General features: G+C 41.3%; 1 protein-coding gene across 2 annotated transcripts in view; it reads right to left on the bottom strand.

Moving 5' to 3' along the window:
• The window catches only part of LOC120727563 (neurocan core protein-like), a 47355-nt gene extending 33180 nt beyond the window's left edge, over window positions 1–14175 (bottom strand). The window contains exons 1-2 of one of the 2 annotated variants that reach the window (XM_040021904.1): window positions 13753–14175; window positions 819–898 (exon numbers count right to left, since the gene is read on the bottom strand). In XM_040021904.1, the coding sequence (XP_039877838.1) occupies window positions 819–891 (73 nt within the window). In that variant the 5' untranslated portion in view covers window positions 892–898; window positions 13753–14175. Of the gene's footprint in view, window positions 1–818; window positions 902–13752 lie in introns of both variants that reach the window. The other variant, XM_040021905.1, reaches the window with a different exon arrangement.
• Between the last annotated feature and the right edge of the window lie 4483 nt (window positions 14176–18658).

Genomic DNA, 18658 nt, shown 5'->3' on the forward strand with positions numbered 1-18658 from the left:
CTCAAATCCTGTTGTTTCATTTTAACAGTTGGAATATCTTTCAGGTTTATTTTTAACTCTTCGTTGTGCAACAAAAACAGACAAAATACTATTGCATGTGGCGAGATAAAACTGTATGTTGTCAGAGAGCAGTGACTAGTAAAGTAATGCTCTGATTCTGGAAATGTGCAATGCAGGTTTTTGTTTTAATGAAAATCCAGGCTGACCACTGCCGTGCATGCCAATTGCAGTGAAAGTAATTAAAGAGAGAAACTTATCTTCAGTACGGGCAGTCAGCTGGCTGCGTGTGGGACCTGAAACCTGTGATACTATCCAATAGAGAGCTGCAGCTCGGGGATGATTTCTCTTTTGTTCTGTAATTGTGAATTTTATGCATAGTTGTAATGGAACAGATGGTCGGCTAAACTTGCATAAATGGGCTTGGAGCGGTTCCAGCTCAGTCCCTCTGAGCATGTCTGCAAACATCCCCAACATGTCAGGTCTCACTTAAAACAGTCAAATTATTACAGACCTGTCTAGGTCAAGGTCTATATACATGTGTGTGTGTGTGTGTGTGTGTGTGTGTGTGTGTGTGTGTGTGTGTGTGTGTGTGTGTGTGTGTGTGTGTGTGTGTGTGTGTGTGTGTGTGTGTGTGTTGTTGGCTCTTTTCTATTCTGCTACGATTACTCCACCTCCCTTTGTTCTTTCCTGTTATCTCTGGTATCTCTATCCCCAACTGTATGTCGACTTTGTCTGTTGTTATTGTTATTATTATTTGTGTTGTTGTGGTGATTTGTTTCTGCAGAGCAGAATGTGCAGGAAGGAGACAGAGAACTCACCCAAGCTTAAAGAGAGCAGCAGCATCAGAGGAAAGAGGATCTGCCGCCCAGCTGCACACAGAGCGAGCCCCATCCTAGACCTGCTGAGAGAGGGGGAGGAGGGAAAGTAGTGAGAGGGAGCGATGATATGGGAGTGAAAATCCCTCTCAATCGGAGGTAAAAATGTTTTGAAAGTCAGTGTGTTTGTACAACTGAAACTTCAGGTTTTATGCTTGGCGCAAAAGTATTTTAGTTGCTCCGTTTCACTTTAGCTTCAGATTTTTGACACAACTATTAGAGTCTCCTCATTATTTCACTCTAATATGATTTTGATCTTAAAAAAATGACAGATTTGTGCATACACAAAATTGGTCGAGTCAGACAATTGCCTGATGCCGTACATGACATTTAATTTCTAGAAACACACATTTGCGCATTAATATGTTTGCAGAATGTCCGGATTATGGATACAGGAAGCTTTTTGGATTCCACTTGTAGTTTAAGTGCTATTAACCAATCACCTCTGAGCAGACTTTGACACCATGTAAGCCATTTGAGTAGCGCATTAAAGAGGGAAAGCATTTGCCAAATTAACCCATTAGCTTTTAAAAAACTATTTGCATACATAAGCAATGATTAGTGGACAGAAGAGGAAGTCTCAGCCTCAGGCAACACCTCTGACAACACCAGAAATACACTAGGAAATATTCCCCCATCTCCAGAAACAAAGTCATCAAGCAATAAACAGTGGGTTCCCAGACTGCTGGCATTAAAATGTAATTCTAATCAAAACCACCAAAGGAAATTTTCACATGCCACCTTTTTTATAGTTGAAATTGTGTTGAATTAGATCTTATTAGAGCTCTCTATCATCTTGAAACTCTACAGCTCTAATGCTTTCAGAGCCTGTGGTCAATAGAATGAAGAAAAATATTTATATACTAGAGAAAAGTAAAAGTAAGCTGGTTAAAATTTGATTTCTCAACCCCTTCAGGCTGTAGAAAAATAACAGCCCTGAAGGGGTCCAATTTACAGCTGCACTCAACCACAAATTGTGCCCAGTGGTAATGCCTTGTATGGCAGGTCGCTGCTACCAGCATGTAAGTGTGAGTGTGTGAAGCAGGAAATGAGGCAAATTTTAAAGCACTTTGAATAAAAGTCCTAAAATATTAGAATATGATTTTTATGAGGTGAAACACGTTGGTCATTTTCATTGTTTGAGGAAGTGAAGGTTTGCGTTTCCTTTTGTGTGCCTGATAAAAACCAGGTGACGTTGTTTATAAAACCTTCTTCAAATCTAAGCAGACCAAGTGAAATTAGTAATAACTGTGGCAAAAGAGGGCTGCATGTCTAGTATGTAAAATCTAAAGCTTTTGTGCCATTTCAACACAGCAAAAAGGAAATTACTCGCAGCATCCTGTTCATTCACTCTCCAATACAAGTACAGTACTGTGCAAATGTCTTGAGTCACCCCTCATTTATTTTGCTAAAAAACAGGAAATGAGTGCAGTGGAAATAGAAACACATGCGTCAAAAACAGAGTAACAAGCTGTTGTTAAATATTTGATCCAACTGCCTTTATTCTTCAACACAGGCTCAACTCTTCCAGGCAAGCTTTCTTCTAATGTCTCTGAGTTTTCTTCAGGAAGAGGCGTCTTGAAGGACATCCCACTGAGTCCATTTCTCATGAGGCTTCAGTGAATAGTAGATCCATCTCTCAGGTTCTGTGTCAGGTCCCTGCTGGATTTTTTTTCCCTATTCCGTAAGGACATGACTTTCAGATATGTTCATGTGCTGTAGGTAGCTTTTTAAAGCATTTCACTTCATCTATTGTTCACCCATTGTCCCGTTTCTTCAAAACACGTAGTTGGCATGAACATATTTTTATGTCTGTCAAACTATGTTATCTTTGATATTTTTCATAGATTCGACTACATAAATGAGAAAAAATCATGAATCAGGTGCTTTTATATGCTTGAAAGATCATAAAACAAACAAATAAAACCCCTTTCCTTTGGAAATGGTCACGTACAAGGACCGGACTAAGTCAGAAAGGCAATGTCCAAAAACGATTTTTCTAGACCTTCAGAATGCCTGGAGTGCTTTTGCTAAAAACAGCATGTTAAAAAACTAGAAGTCTGACTCTTTGGAAGCAAAATATAAAGAAAGATTTTCAGTTTTTTCTTTAAGATTTTTGCACAGTATTGTATATACATCCATAAGTTAGGGTAACCAAACCTGTGGAGCCCTGACAAGGAGCAGAATCAAATAGTACTGCCAGAAAAACTAATGCTGACCTTCACAATGTTTCTGAATGCGCAAATTTCTGATCCTTTATTCACTCCTTTCCATTTCCAGCTTACCAGTGGCAACGTAAAAAAACCTTCCCCCAAAACAGCCTTGAACACTGAATCGCTGAAAACGAAACCTTAGGTGATCGATTTTATTCATAACAAAAAAGTAATACTGCATTACAAACACACTTCACTAGAGCTTGCATCCACGTGTTGTCTAGACAATGACCTAAGAAACGCTATTGTGTGTGAGAGCCTGTAAACTGCTTTCAATCGATGAGACAAGGAGACCTTTGAACCCTTCCTCTCCTAGAAATGGTAGGAGGCACTATGGATGCATTATTGGATACCTTCACTAAATGCTTTTGCCAACAGCAACTTACATTTTTTGCCCAGGAGCTTCTCTTCCACCTGAGCTTCAACTTCCTGTTTGACACATACAAACAGATTTGATGCAACAGCTGAGGCTTTGAATATTGTGAGTCTGGTTTGATGTACCAGACGCAGTAAGAGAGAAATCTAATGTAGAAAACTGGACTGAATTCTCTGACAACCCAATGGCATCGCTCCAAAAGCTGCTGTTAGACTGGGTGAACATTTACTACCGCAGTAAAAAGGCGATTGTGGTGCAGTCCTACTGCACAACATTCAGGAAATCCTACCACACATCGGAAAAGAGCTGCTGACTTTGCCAGAGGATTTGGCTTGGTGCCCGAGGCTTCTCAGCTCAATGGTGAGATGTCTGAGATGGAGCTATGTGGTATGAAATGGAGATGAAGAGAAGTGCGTGCAGTTTGAAGAAAACACAACTACTCTATGTTTTTAAAATATATACATATTTTAAGACGGGTTAAACAGCACGGGTAAATCTAAATGATTAATTCACTTGTGGACAAAGCTGTCTCTTTAAGCATTCTTGACTACACCAACACCTTTAACTGAGGTTTCCTAGCAGACTCTTTGAAGAAAGTGAAATTGTTTTGAGAAATTTGTCCAACACATCTTGATTTCAGTTAAAGTAAATTATTTATCCAAGAAATCAAAAGGCCTTTTTTGCATTTACCACGGTAACAGCAACCCATGCCACCAGCATCCCTCATGCTTAGAAAGAAGATTGTGTAACACCAGTTCAGGCTTTAATAAATTACAGGAATAATGGTTGCGCTGTGTCCTGACCATGAGAAAAGCTGAGTGAAACCTTCAAATGTATAAAACCGGAGTGTGTAGGTCTTGGAAAGAAAACCTTCCTCTTGGACTCAGTGACACCTGCCAAACTAAGCTGTCATTAAACAACTATTGAGTGTGCAATTTTTAATAGTGGGCAATCATTTCCATTTTGGATGACTGAAAAGAAGCACAGACCCCGCAGCGCCACACACTTTGAGGCATCCCATCTCTAAAGGTGGGTTAGGCCCTCGTGACGGGCTGTGACAGATTGGGGTCGAGCCGTTGGGCTCTCTGCATGTTTAAGGCCTGAACCATTGGTTGAGCTGGCTGGGTGGGTGACAAGAGATTTCTAAAGGCTTGGAGAGGGTCGTGACACTGAGGAGATTGCCCAGACTTGAAAACGGAGAGCATTGGAGAGCGCTGTATCTGAGGGCCTGGGACTGGCAGGGGCCCAACAGTCACTACCCACACCAGCAGAATACAGAGCTCAGTCTGTATGGGTGCTACATGACACACAACACTGTATGCCTATAGACAGCAGCCATTCAAAGTGTTACCAGAGGGGATTTACAACATACAGTGAACCGGTCATCCAATCACAGCAGCAAATGCTAACCAGTACCACCTTTTGTTAAGGATGAGACATCAGATGTTGTGAGCGCCTCCCTCTAAATTGCCCCTTTTTTCTTTAACAGGCACAGTTGTGTCTTGAGGAGAAAAGAGCCAGAAGACTCTAAAATGCTTCAGTGGATTTCAATGTGGATGTCCAGCTGACACATTTTCCCGATGTTGTCTGAATAGGATGCATTCTCAGAGCATTGTAAGAGCCGGCGAGGGGAGTGACAGAGATGCAAAGGAAGCTAACAGGCGAGCCTGGCAGACCTACATCATGTGAGTCTGCTGACTGCACTCATGATCATCATGATGCAGGCAGGAAGGGCCCCTTCCCCCATCCCAAATCTCCTTCAGGTTTTCAGTTGGTAGGACACTTGGTTGTTAAAAAAGCAGGAAAATATCAGCTCCTGCTGCAGTTACATATAAATGTTTGCATGCGCAACGTTGCAACTTTACGCCTGCACCTCCGTCATGCTACATGTTTCATATGCTCCAAAGGTTTACTTAATCAGGCCAGGTTGGGACCAGCGTGACTGTCATGAACATGTGCGCCACATCACAAATTGCACAAAGTGCAGTACCTTGCAAAAAAGTCTTGAGCAAGCCCTTATTTTTTTATATTATGATTCCAGGCAGCCAGAGTGTCTGTCATATTTGAGCAAAAGTTCTCCATGCTTTCTAAAAAAGGTCTTTCACTCATTTTCAGTCCAGTCCTTGTACCCGACCATTTTCAGAGGAATTTATTTGTTTGTTTTCTTTCTTTGTTAAACTCCTTAATACTGACTTATTTGTGCATAAAGAAGATACTATCTCAAGGAATTTTTAGTTAAATCTACAAAAAAAGTCTTAAGATAGATGACGCAGTTTGATAAAAAGAGTGATTCTTAAAGAGCCATTAATCAAAAACTTGGCAACTGTGGGACAAAAGAAAACAAAATAATTTTTAACTAAGGGTTATAACATTAAAAAATGGGACAAAAGCCAGCAAAGACCTGAACAGGACCTGACAGAAGTATCTCGGCCTTCAGTTGATCTACCTTTCATGACAAATGCTCTCAGTGGAGGATTGGCTATCATGGGTTCCTTCATTAGGAAAGGAAACAGGGAGAAAATGCTGAGGTATGCCAAATTACATATGAACTGGTCTGCAAATCAGCAGCAACAGGACTGAAGAATTAAAAATTGAAGGTTTTGATATAATCTTTTGTCAATATGTGCGGGAGAGAAGAGGACAGAGGTCCACCAGTATGTGTCTACAGCCATCTGTACCACATGGTGAAGGCTCTGTCTTGGTTTTGGGCTGTATTTCAGCCAGTAGTTGTTGGGAATCTTGTCAAACTTGATGGAATTAGAAAAGTATGTTCAGATTTTGATCCACCGTGCAGTACCATCTGCAAAGAGTCTGAATGGCAACATCTTAACTTGTCAGCTTGACAATGATCCCAAACACACTGCCAAAGCAGGAAAAGCAGAGCTGGATAGAAAAACACACAGTGAAAAACTATCAGTCATGGATTAGCCTCCCCAGAGCCCAGACATCAACATTATTACAGCAGTGTGGGATCATCTTGACAGAGAATGGAAAAACAAAGTCATTTTATCAGCTGATGTTACAGATAGTTGGACTATAATCACTGAACACTGAGTTCGGTGAAATTATGTCTCCAGAAGATTTTCTCATTTTTCCAGCTGACTTTTTTTAAACTGTAAAACTCCAAAATAATAGCCATCATTTAGCATGAGAAATTAAGGGTACTGTACAAAAAGTCTGCCTTCTGTTTCACGAGCAAATAATAAATGTTTGATTTCTGATTATAGTAACGTAAAGATTAGTTTCACAGCTTTGTATATTTTTAATAATCTATCTTCACATTGATGAGACCGAGTTGATAGAATTTAAGACTGGAGAAGTATGAACATGTCTCACTAACTCCAGAACAAAACAGAAGTATTGTTCTTCCACTGCAGCAGGGTGGGAGCTAGCTGCATGCAGCTTGTCAATAATACACCGTATAGCCAATTAATGCAATTGATTTCTGTGTTTGTGTTGTGAAAAATTCGAAGTTCATATTTGTTTTCACAGTAAAAGAAAAAAAAATCACTTCATGCTCAACATTTGACTGAACCTTCAGGGTTTGAGCTCTTCTTTCACTTTCTGAGTGATGTAAAATCCAGGCGTTAATATTATTTCCTTTTTTTACAGTAATCTGCAAAATCTTGAGATGACAAGAGGAAGCAGCACAATCAATGTCTAGCAACGTAACATAGTTTAAGAATTGGCCCGAGGACAGAAACTGAAGCAGTTTTACAGAAACGAGTCAAACTGTCTGCCGCGTGTCTCCTACTGCGAACCGACAGCAAAAGGTGATTCCTGTTCTCCCCTTCTTCTTTAATCATATCTCACAAAACCATTACCTCCAGAGAGCAGCCGAGTGAGGAGCGGAAAAACAGCTCCGGATGAGTGACAGACAAAGTGGTGAGAGGAAAAAGACGAAGGAGAGAAGAGCGAAAGAGGAAGGTCATTTTATCAGCATTATGACAATAACACACTGCCACGGTGGAAGGTCTAAAAACTGCCCCAGTAACTCTGTAAGTCTTTTTCATTTAATGTTTGCGCAAAAAACAACAAAAAAAACACTGAGGCCAGTCTATCCTGGAGACTCTGCACACTCGAATCCAACTTTTCCTAAGTAACTGCAGAGAAAAGAGTAAAAAATCCAAATTGCATTGTTGATGTCGGACCATAAAAGAGGCAATAAAACCAGAGAGCATGAACATTAATTACTCAAGAATTTAAAACAACAACGAGGAAGAAAAAGAAAATCTGGATCAAGTATTCAAAAGCCTTCACACTCAGTGTGCCTGTGTGGTCACTGATTATACTCAGAGCAGCTAATGACTCACAGCTCTGGCCTGGGCTTCAGCTGCAGAGAGGACACTGGAAAGCTGCTGGTCCCTCCGATTCAAGATTACACACTCCATCCTCTCACACTGACACCATTGATCTCACTGGGTGCTGGGACGGGGGTTATTTAAAACAGCTCGATAACACGCTCAGGAGAGGTCGAGGTAAAATTTGACTAGATGTGTGTCCAGTAAAATGGGAAAAGGCAATTTAGATCAATCTGAAGGATCCTTGACGCACAAGTCCAGTGAGATAGACACGGAGAAGTGTAATGACTTAGGTCAGGACTCGGCTTTGCACAAGTGTAAGTAGGTTACAAGCTGTAACAACTTTACTCTTTCTGTGTGTGTGTGTGTGTGTGTGTCTGTCTGTGTGTGTGAATTATTCAGTGAGACAACATGCAGCAGGTACCAAAGAGGAAATTCTTTAATGTATGTGTCGCCAGTGATTTGTAGGTACCTGAGAGAGATTGACAGCTCTTATACCATCCATCTGTTTCCTACCTTCCTGTAGTGTTATTAAGCTGCTGTGGAGCTGCACTCAACAGACCTGCAGCAGATGATCTCAGATATGCTCATTTTCTCTCTCCACCTCTTCATTCTCAGCCTCTTTCTGTCACTGCCATATGTGTGTTGGTGTGTGTGTGTGAGAGAGAGAGAGAGAAATTTGGTCAGCCAGCTGCGAGTTGGACAAAAAAGTCAATTTAAATGCATTTGATTAACATACGAGGGAGACGCATTATTTATAAGTGTGTGAGAGTGGAGCATTGTAAGGTAGCTTTCAGAGGAAAATAAAGACCAGCACACAGCAGATTCTGTGTGGAGTCAATCACTGCTCTGAAGCAAATGCATCAAAATATATCAACATCAGAGGAGAAATATTGTGACTGTAAAGTCTGTAAATAATGGAGAAGAATTTGCTTGTGGATTCCAGAAGACTTCAGGCCAAATGATGAAAAAATGAATAAAAATCTTGAGATAGAGACTTAAGATTTGTAGGTACAAATCTCACTATCTCACTATCTAGGTGAAATATTTCATAGTTTTCACTGGTTACAGTACTGTGCAAAAGTCTGGAGTCGCCTCTTATTTCTTTATGTTTTGTTAGAAAAGGGGGAATATTTGTACTGATTTATTAAAACGTGCAAACCTACACCATAGAAGGCAAAAACAGAGTTTGTATAATTGTAACAAGCCTGAAGTAAATACTTGGTCTGACCACTTTTATTCTTCGACACAGATTTGTCTGTAGTCTTCAGGAGTAGTTCTCCAGGATTCTTGAAGGATGTTATATTGAGACCATTGCTGATGAGGCTTCAGTGAACAGCAAACGGATCAACTGAAGAGCCAGATGCATCTCTCAGGTTCTGTGTCAGGTCTTTGTTGGAAATACTCTTCATCTGCTATGGCGAAGTTTTCATAGTTTTTTAAGGGCACGTTGCACACAGTGCCAAGTTTTCAGCTAATAACTCTTTGGAAATCACTTTGTTGTTCCAAAAAGTACCATGTCAAGTCTGTGTTATCTTTTGTAGATTCAACTTAAGAAACGTTAACAAATTACATGTTTGGTGACAGGCTTCTAGTAAAAAAATAGTCCCTAAAGATACAATCTTAAATTGGTTTGTTGCTAAGTTGTCTGTCTATATCTATGTGTAAGAGCAACAGTGATTCATCCCTTGAGTCGGGTGCCTTTTTTATGCTCGACTCTTCTGAAAATGGTCACATACAAAGACTGAAAAGGAGTGAAAAAGCAGCCAAGGAATAGCTGAATGAATGACCTTCAGAAAGCCTGGAGAACTATTGCTCAAGAGCACTTTATACAACTACGAGAAAGTCTAAATGCTTGGAAGCAAAATGCACAGAAATGAGGGGTGGTTCAAGGCTTTGTACAGTTAAGTAAGTAAGTTTAAATAATTACATTTTGCTGTACTTGGTACTAATTAGATACTTGCTGTACCAAATAAAACTTACTGAATCGTAGTTTCAGCTTGAAATCTTATCATTTTTTGCTATTTGTAACATTTGCTAGTGCGCTAACTTGATACTTTTTACTTTTTCCTCAGGTTTCTGATATTCAGTCTCTGTCCATCTCTGTCCATTATCAGGCTAATCCTCCATTAATAACACCATCTCTCTGCTGCTTGTTGCTGAGATTAAAGCAAAATAAAAACACAGGCACAAAACCAAAGCAATGAGCTAAAATAGGCTGCAAACAGCACCTTTCACGTTACAGTCCTTTATTCCGTTTTATCATAAAGAAAGAAGCACCTTTACACATGGAAATGTTTTGTAAGTCAAATGAGTAATGATTTAAAGGTCAAAGGTCAAATATAAGCATCGAAAGGCTGTTAGCATGCTGAAGCCTGCTGTGTCTGAAGGAGAGCACAGGTCAAAGGTGAAGCCTCTGAGGTTGGCTCTGAGGAACAATGCTAACAAAGGATCAGGTGCTACCTTCTGTAGTATATTGAACCTCCACACATTCACGCCCTCTGTGTACGCCTTGCATCATCGGATCTACCGTAAACAGACCGCCGTTTATGACCACAGTTCAGTTCTGCAGCCAGAGGTGGTCAGAAAAGTGAGTAGCTGTGAAATGAAATGGAATAATAGACCCACACGCTGGTGGGACATCATCCAAGAAGATTCCTCGTCTTTAATGATGTGCTGAGTCTGTGGAATATCAACTAGGCGAGGAAAGAAGAATGGAAGAGTATTGTCCTCCAAGTGTTTGTCACCAGTGCCAAATGCCTGGAGAGTCTTGAGCCATCAGCTTATTCTCACATCAGCACTTAACAATAACAGCAAAGAATTGCTGAATGGACATATTTCAAACAGGGAGGACGTTACACATCACAACATAACTGCATTAACCAGCGAACGTGTGGAAGATATTCTAATCTCTGTGTTGCGGGGCTGTTAAAACTTCCGTGCTGCCTTCAAGACCTTCTCCTCATCCATCTGTGAAACCAAACATTTGTCTTCCACCAGACCTTCGAGGAGAGCCCCTGGCCAAAGACAAAGAGAGGGCCCTTCTCTTTGTGTGGGTGAGCTGTTCAGCTGTGGTCCCATCTAGGCTTGTAATGATTGGTTTCATGGGTTGCTTTAGTCCCTCCCAGTCTATAGACTGAATTTGATTGATGGATTGGCTTGCCCAATCCCCCTTGGGTTTTGGCTGCTGGGTGCACAGGCTGCGAGAGGGTTTCAATATTCCGCAGAGTGACGGAGTTCGACAATATCCCAATCCAAGGACCTCAAAACACTGAGTATTCATTTCTCTTGCACTATTTCCCAAGTGTTTGCAGTTAGGTCCCCGAGCTCTGAGATTTGGGAGCTGTCCAGTGCTGAAAACAGACAGTTTTTACAACATTCACTGTAAAGTCATTGTTAGTCCACAAACCTATTCCCCTCCTGGCTCCACACGGACCACAAAGCCCAAAGAGATCGTTAAAGCTCCCATTTTGGTTCACAGCTTAGTTCACAGATGAGTCCGTTGCTTATAAAATCCAGGTTAAAAAACATCAAAAAGAGGTTTAAAACACTGCCCATCACATTCTGAGCCAAACAATATCAGAACCTTTTAATAGATGCACAATCATACAGCAACAAGCCCGTGGCTCTCTCCAAGTTAAGCTTATTTTGATCATACCTAAGCCGCTATAAGCGCAAAGCTGGTGCTCATTTGCATTTATATAGTCCCATTCTGTTAGCTATTAACACTGTATTAGTGGGGAATAGAACCCATAATCACCTAAGTGACATATTAGAGTTGGCACTTTCTAACCATAGAGAATAAAATCAAACCTTGACTGAGAATTACCTTTGGCTTCCACTGACAAATATGCCAGCAGCAAGGCTCTTGAAAAAAATTCACATGAGCTGAGACCAGCATGGCTTTTACTAATGATTATTTTCATCAGAAAATAACACACAAAAAAAGAAACAGCAGTTTCATTGATTGCCCACTGAAACCCAAAGATATTGACTCTGCAGTTCTATAACATCTGGAAAAACAGTGATGTTTGTCACTCAGCTACAAATAACTTAGTGATTGTTTCAATAATTCATTTCTGTCTCCACAGAAACGGCAGAAAAACACTGAAATGCTTCTGCAGATTGTTTATTTTCTCCAGCCAAACTACAGAAATTCAGCTCATGTTCATACACAAGACAAAAAAAGCAGAAAAATGCTCACATAAAGCTGGAACTAGTTTTGTGCAATGATTAATCACACTCTAGCATCTCTAAAAGCATTGCATATGAGCCTCTTTTTTTCCATCTTCCACTGATGCAAAGTGGCTCCTTAAATTGCAGACTGCTCACAGAGAGATGCACGATAAACAATACAGAGGCTGAATGAGTGCAAAGTGTGCAGCAAATAGACAGCGAGGCAGCTGAACTGAGCTCGTACTCTATTTTAGAATCAGACCCCTTTCTTCCTCACAACACCGCTCTCTGATCCCTCTGCTCGTATGAGTGCACTCATCTACATACACACTTCAACACGCAACCATACACGCAACTACTGCATGCGTGTCGGGGCTCATGGATGACCCACACACACATACACCATCTCTCAAGCACACACACACAGATCCGGACAGGATGAAAAATGCATGCTGTAAACTTTCAGCTGAGCCTCTTTGCCTCATTCCTCACTTTTCTCTTCTCGCCCTGTAAGCACCACTTCTCTGCCTCTCTGTAGCCTCTTGCAAACATTTTCCTGAGCTCCTCTATAACGTGTCGTTGCCTAGTTAACCTCGTCCTGCTTTATGGCACTGACACACAGCTGGTGGTGGGCGCACTAACAAGGCAAAAGAAGAAAAGACTTGGACTCCTCCAGGCTGAGGCAGTGAATGGAAACAGAATGGGCTTTATTGGGCTGCAGGGGCTCTCATATTCTCAGACAATACAGCTCATTCGTCAAGGTGACTTAAACTGTTCTCCTCCTTCACTGTGATTTGTACATGCCAGTGTTTGTTTACAGAGTGGGCACTCATCAATATAAAACCCTCTAAGATCTGTTCACCTACTTGGCACCAGGCAATCCATCTTTTTACCGACACTTTTTTTTTGTTGCTTCATTTTTCTTCTCACATATTTTCAGCAAAGCAAAGTTGGCACGGGGTACTTCAGTGTAAAGATAACATACTGACAAGCAGACCCTGTGATCATTAGTAACTCAGATTCCATGGAGGATCTTTGATGTCAGGCGCAGGTGACAGCTCTGGAGATGGACCACGAGATCTGATTTTGGCAGTCACTCAGCACATGTTGTTTGCTCACCAAAAGCCTCTGATTTACATAATAGATTTCACAAACACCTGTTCAAGAGCTCGGATGCGCTTCTATAATTGCATCACCGGCAGAAGGCGTCTTCACCTTCTGGTTTCCTTTCTTTCTGACATCTGTAGATTAAGATTTAAGAAGGTTTTTTTGCGCCCGTGTAAACCAGTTCTCGTGATATGAAGACAAGCTCTCCTGAGATGAAACCATGTAATGGGCACGCTAACGAGGTTACTCGCTGAGTTGATGATTTATGCATGAACATACATGGGTTGTAAATATAGACCAATATTAAAAGCTTTGACCTGTAAATAATTAAAGATATCCCAAACGGGTGCGATTTGCGCGCCTCTCAAAAGCTGACGGTGTGATCGAACAGGAAGGCATTGATTGGTCCACAAGAAAAAAATACTTTAATACTTTCTGGTATTGTATTTGCATATAATTAGAGCAATGTGAGAAAAATGTACCCATGTTTTTTTTCGGTTTTTTTTCTTCTAGCTGCTCTAAAAGTGCGTTTTTTAAGCCGAGAAACGCACACTTCAAAGCATCTTCCCGCAGCAGAGCGGTCTCAGCCGCCTCCGGCTACCCGGCGACTTGAGACATGACACACTGACCAAATGACTGATTTCATAAAGCATGCAAGCGAAAAACATTGTATTCTTGCCTTTTTCTCTCTCTCTCTCTCTTACCGTGTCTACCGAACCAAGGTTCGCCTCAGTGGTGCAGTCCTAGGGAAAGCAAAGCTTTGCGCCTCAGATCAGGTGCTCTCCAAAGCTCCCCGAGGGGTGCAGAGACGGCGAACGACGGAACAAGGGTGAAACAGCACTTTGCAGAGGCAGAACAGAGACCAGGGCGAGTGTCTGCACAAGCGCTCCGGATCTTACTTTTCACTCCTTCAACATTATCCTCTCCTCACTGAGCAGCAGCCTATGCGCCGGTCATCCCGTCAGACGCCGATTTGTGCCAGATCGGAGCAGGAGCACTCACACAGAAAGAGAAAGAGCGAGAGAGAGAGCGAGAGAGAGACAGCAAGGTGCTCCCTCCGTCCCCCCTCCTCGCCAGCAGCAACGCCGAGGGAGAGAAGCGGAATCGGTCTAAACAAAGAGGCAAGCAGTGACGGGCAGACGGTTCCAGCGCCCCCCATTCAAAGAGTGGGGATAGGGTGGCGGTGTGGGTGGGTGGGAGGGATTGAGGAGAGAGTGGGGGGTGAAAAGAGGAGAGAGGAGAAGGGATGTAGTTTATGTGACCATAATCCGATTCCTATATAAACCTCCGAGGTTGATCCGGGGTCTGCGAATTAAATTTACCCGTAAGCTCACAGTGACAGTCTGACCATCAGTTAACCCCCACCCACCCCAACACCCTCGTGTCACCTCGTGTTTCCACACATTTAATGGAAGAACTTGTGTGCTTACGCGTATAACCCCCAGGCCACCTATTATAGACAAGCTGGGGCTCTTGTCCGTTTAATTAACGTTTGCAGGGTTTGACCTTAATGCTGAGCAATGTTAACTGTTAACCGGCTGCATCAGACAAATCTCCCAACCTGGCAACATCTCACTGCTGCAACGGGGTGAGCACAAACCCAGCAGCAGTCGGCGGTTTGTTGCTGATGGCAGCTCTTGGCCATTGGGGCTGTCTGACCACAGGTCCAGCTCCTACACTGATTCCTGTCAGTGATCAAGTGAGAAGAGCAGTTCACTCCTCTTTGTTATTCATCATACTGTAGGTCTGCAGTCTGTTGCTCCGTGCTCAAGATGGTTTTGAATTATGCATCTTCCCTTGTGTAATACAGGCAGGAGTTGGTTTTCGAATCTTAATCGAGCCACTAATCATGATAATCACGATGACTGCGAAAAAAGTCTGTATATACTCTGTTTGATTTCATTCATTTATTCTTATAATAAGATTTGGAGAACTGAGGGGATTTACGGAGCTGGCGTGCGCACAAAAACTTCATATTTCAGATTTATCTGCGTGGAATTGAGGCCTTAAATTAGAGCATTAAACAAGTAATAAAGAATATGAGTTAATTTTTACCTTCATGTAATAAAGCTGGCTCACCTGTTGGCCACTAGATAGTGTTGAAGTTTGCTCAGACCTGTTCAAATTCATATTAAAGTGGAGATACGACAATGCATCTTTGGGATTGTGTAAAACAGCGTGTTTCAGTTTGACCGTGCAGAAATACGGAATGTTTTGATTTTTGAGTTTAAATATTTCACCTGTGAGTTTGTGCTACCTGCTTAAAACTACTTAAAGTAAATCAAATTTTGTTCTGGCATCTTGGGGATAGCAAACGCCAGTAAACACACAATGAATGTATTCTAATATTAGATCATTGCAATAATAAGTAAACATGCAAAGCCAGCAGACATGGAGCAGCATCAGCATTCATGTAGAGTCCAGCAACCACATAATGAATGCAAGTTTAATATTTGTGATTTGGGCTCCACCTGTTCCTGAAGAAAATATCTGACTCTGTAGCTGATAAATACTTAACAACAGCCGTTTTTAGCCTTGGGCTAAGTTTGATGTGATAGCAAACAAACACAAGTAAATGTGAAAATGAGCATTTTTTTCAAATGTTGCATTATTTGTTTGGGGGTAGTTTTAAGAAAAGAAAAGAAAAGAAAAGAAAAGAAAAGAAAAGAAAAGAAAAGAAAAGGGAAAATCACAAAAGAAGAAAAAGAAAAATGAAGCCAACTCAAAGAACAAGTCCCAAGAACTGCAGTTCATAAGAGTTACGTCTCCAAACTAAGTCAAACCCACAGTTCCTCACCCCACAGTGTAAAACTGCCAGATTTCACAGCAGAAATAGACATTTTTAAAATCTTGTCCAAGTAGCAGTTTTATTTACTTGGTCTGAGTTATTTATATACAGTGGTGTTAAAATGTGCTTGCCCCCTTCCTGATTTCCTGTTTTTTGTATGCTTGTCACAGATTTAAATATTAGACAAAGATAACAACTTTTCATTTCTAAATGAAGGTTTTTATTATTAAGGGGGAAATAATAAAAGGCTCGAGATTAAGCATAAGTAAGGGGTTGGCAGGAGTGACAGGTGCCCAGTGTGCTATACTAACACTGGGTAAAACAGTGACTGGAGGCTATAGCATAACCAAAACTGTTGAAATCTTGCTGCCTCTAGAATGGTTGCTTCACAGATGAAGACCAAGTCTGCAACTACTAACACTCAGCCGCCATCTTCAAAGTGACTTTAGTGCATCAAGACAGCGATAAATAAGACAGAATCAGTCTGCCATCAGTCTGCGACAAATGAGGTCATGTTGGCAATTACATGCAATCTGTTTGTGATGATTAATTGTGATCAGTTGCTAAAAATCACAAATGGCATAAACCTGATTGCATTCAAAGTCCAACCAGAACCTCATAGATGTGAAGCAGAAATTCAGAAACTCCGCAAATCGTGACGTAGTTGCTGCAGGGCAGAAAAATGTAACAAATGCCACAGAAGCTCAGCAGGTTTACTTTCATAAGAATATAAACAGAATAAAACCAGTTGGCAACCAGCGGAGTTGAGCCCCCTGCAACGAGACGTATGACAGATGAGTTGCGCTCATCTGATTCAGATTGATTGCAACCTGCTGAAAATCTGTCTGCGTTTATAAATTAGACCTCAAAGTATTTTTAGTTTCAAAGTTTCAAAGTTTATTGTCATATGCGCAGTAATTAATCATGTTTCTCTGTGCAGTCAAACTTTTTCTTTGCTGTCCACAATACATGCAAAAAAGAAAACAATCCACATATAAAATAGAAAAATGAATGATAATTAAAACCAATTTAAACAGCAATTATAAAGAGGGCGTATGAGAAATACAACAGATATATAAAAGATTTAAAAAAGAAAACTATATAGATAAAATAAAAGAATGCGAGCCGTGATAAGCGATCCAAATATATTAACGCAGTTTCATTTGTCAGTCTGTTTCAGAGTGGTTGCAGTCAGACCACAACAAAGTTGCCTCCCTCCTGTGCCGTCTTGGGATCGAAAGGGTTCACCAAAGAGTTGTGTTGATGTTGGTCACTGCAAGTACAATCAGTCACCGAATGTGAAATCAGTCACTTGGAGGTTGCCCCCACCCACAGAAGAAGAAGGAGGACAAGAAGAAGAAGTTCGAAGGACTCAGCTGTTTCATTTTTAATTTCTTTGGTTTAAGCCAAAAAAAGCATTGTGTTTAATAACACAATGAATTATGGAAGCTCTAGCTTTAGCTGATAATGCCCCATTTTCACTGTCGCACATAAATGCAAAGCCCAATGTTTCAAAGTTGTTTTCCATTAATGGTTGACATCATAGTGATGTCTATCTTTAATGTTAAGTCTGTGGGCTTGAGCAACGACTGCAGCCTGTGAAGTTTGGGCTTTAGGAGCTTGTTATGCCTTAATGAATTAGCTACTGGAGTGTAATGTACCTGCCATTAGGAACTGTCCTCTGATTACAGTCCCAGACTCTGAGATAAACTCCTCTAACCTTATTTAACACTCAACATCCTCCGGTTCCTCTGACGGAGGATCTAAAAATGAATCTAACTGATGTCTACAAAGAAGGGACGCGCTATAAAAAGACATCAAAGTGTCGTTTGAAATGTCACTGAGAAATGTCGGTTAAAGGGAACTGTGAAGTCAAAACGAGATCTGGAAGCCTGAGAAAACCTTCAGAGAAAACTGGATGTATGCTGGGCAGGAAGACAAAACAAAGCATGCCTCCAAAGGAGATGAACGTTTGGCTGGCACGAGAGAGGCAGCTCACTGTACCAAACAAACAAAACCCACGCAGAGGAGTCATCAGAAGGACACGTTACCTGCGACCTCATCAGAAGAGTTGGAGAAGAAGAGGGAAGAGCGGGCGAAAGCCCCTAAATCTAGAGTGGAAGCACTCTGCTGGCAATGAAAGCGGCGATATACAGTAATGCCAAATCACGGTTACTAAGTAATCACTTAGCGGGGTGGTTAGATGAATGGGTCGGATGGCTTTTATGTGTCTTTCGCCTCGGGGGCCGTATTTATATCATTTTACGTATTTTTATCATTTACAGAAACAACAGCCGTCTACCACCGCTTCTGAAAATGACACTGATTAGAGGTTTGGGAATGACAGAGTAAACCAAAACAGTGAGCTGAAAGATGCTAAAAACTCCACGGAGCTCGGGGGGACTGCAGATTCAAGAACACAAAGACTTTTCATCTATTGTTCCTATCAAATTTTAATTGGAGCACCTTCAAAGGGAAATAGGGATAAATTTGGATGTCAAGGGATTAAACATCCATAAAATGTGTTGAAAGCGGTGCTTCCTAACATCAGATGGTAAGGTAGTGATGCATAAACACGAGTCATTTGAAATATAATGCGGTGCTTTTGCAATGAATTTCACACCTGCGTAGAGATGACTCTTCAGTTTATGCCTCTGTGTGTTTCCACTTATACTTCCAACACTGAGGAATTCAGAGCTGCCTGAGCTGTAAACAAGGCGCATGAGCGTACAAGGAGAGGTGTGTGTCAGCCCCAAATTGATCGTCTGGAACAGAAGCCGACTTTAGATCTAAACAGTACGGCTGTACCACAGAGGCAAGGG

Source organism: Simochromis diagramma, unplaced genomic scaffold (genome assembly GCF_900408965.1).
Source record: "Simochromis diagramma unplaced genomic scaffold, fSimDia1.1 OVJJ01000205.1, whole genome shotgun sequence".
Classification (NCBI taxonomy): domain Eukaryota; kingdom Metazoa; phylum Chordata; class Actinopteri; order Cichliformes; family Cichlidae; genus Simochromis; species Simochromis diagramma.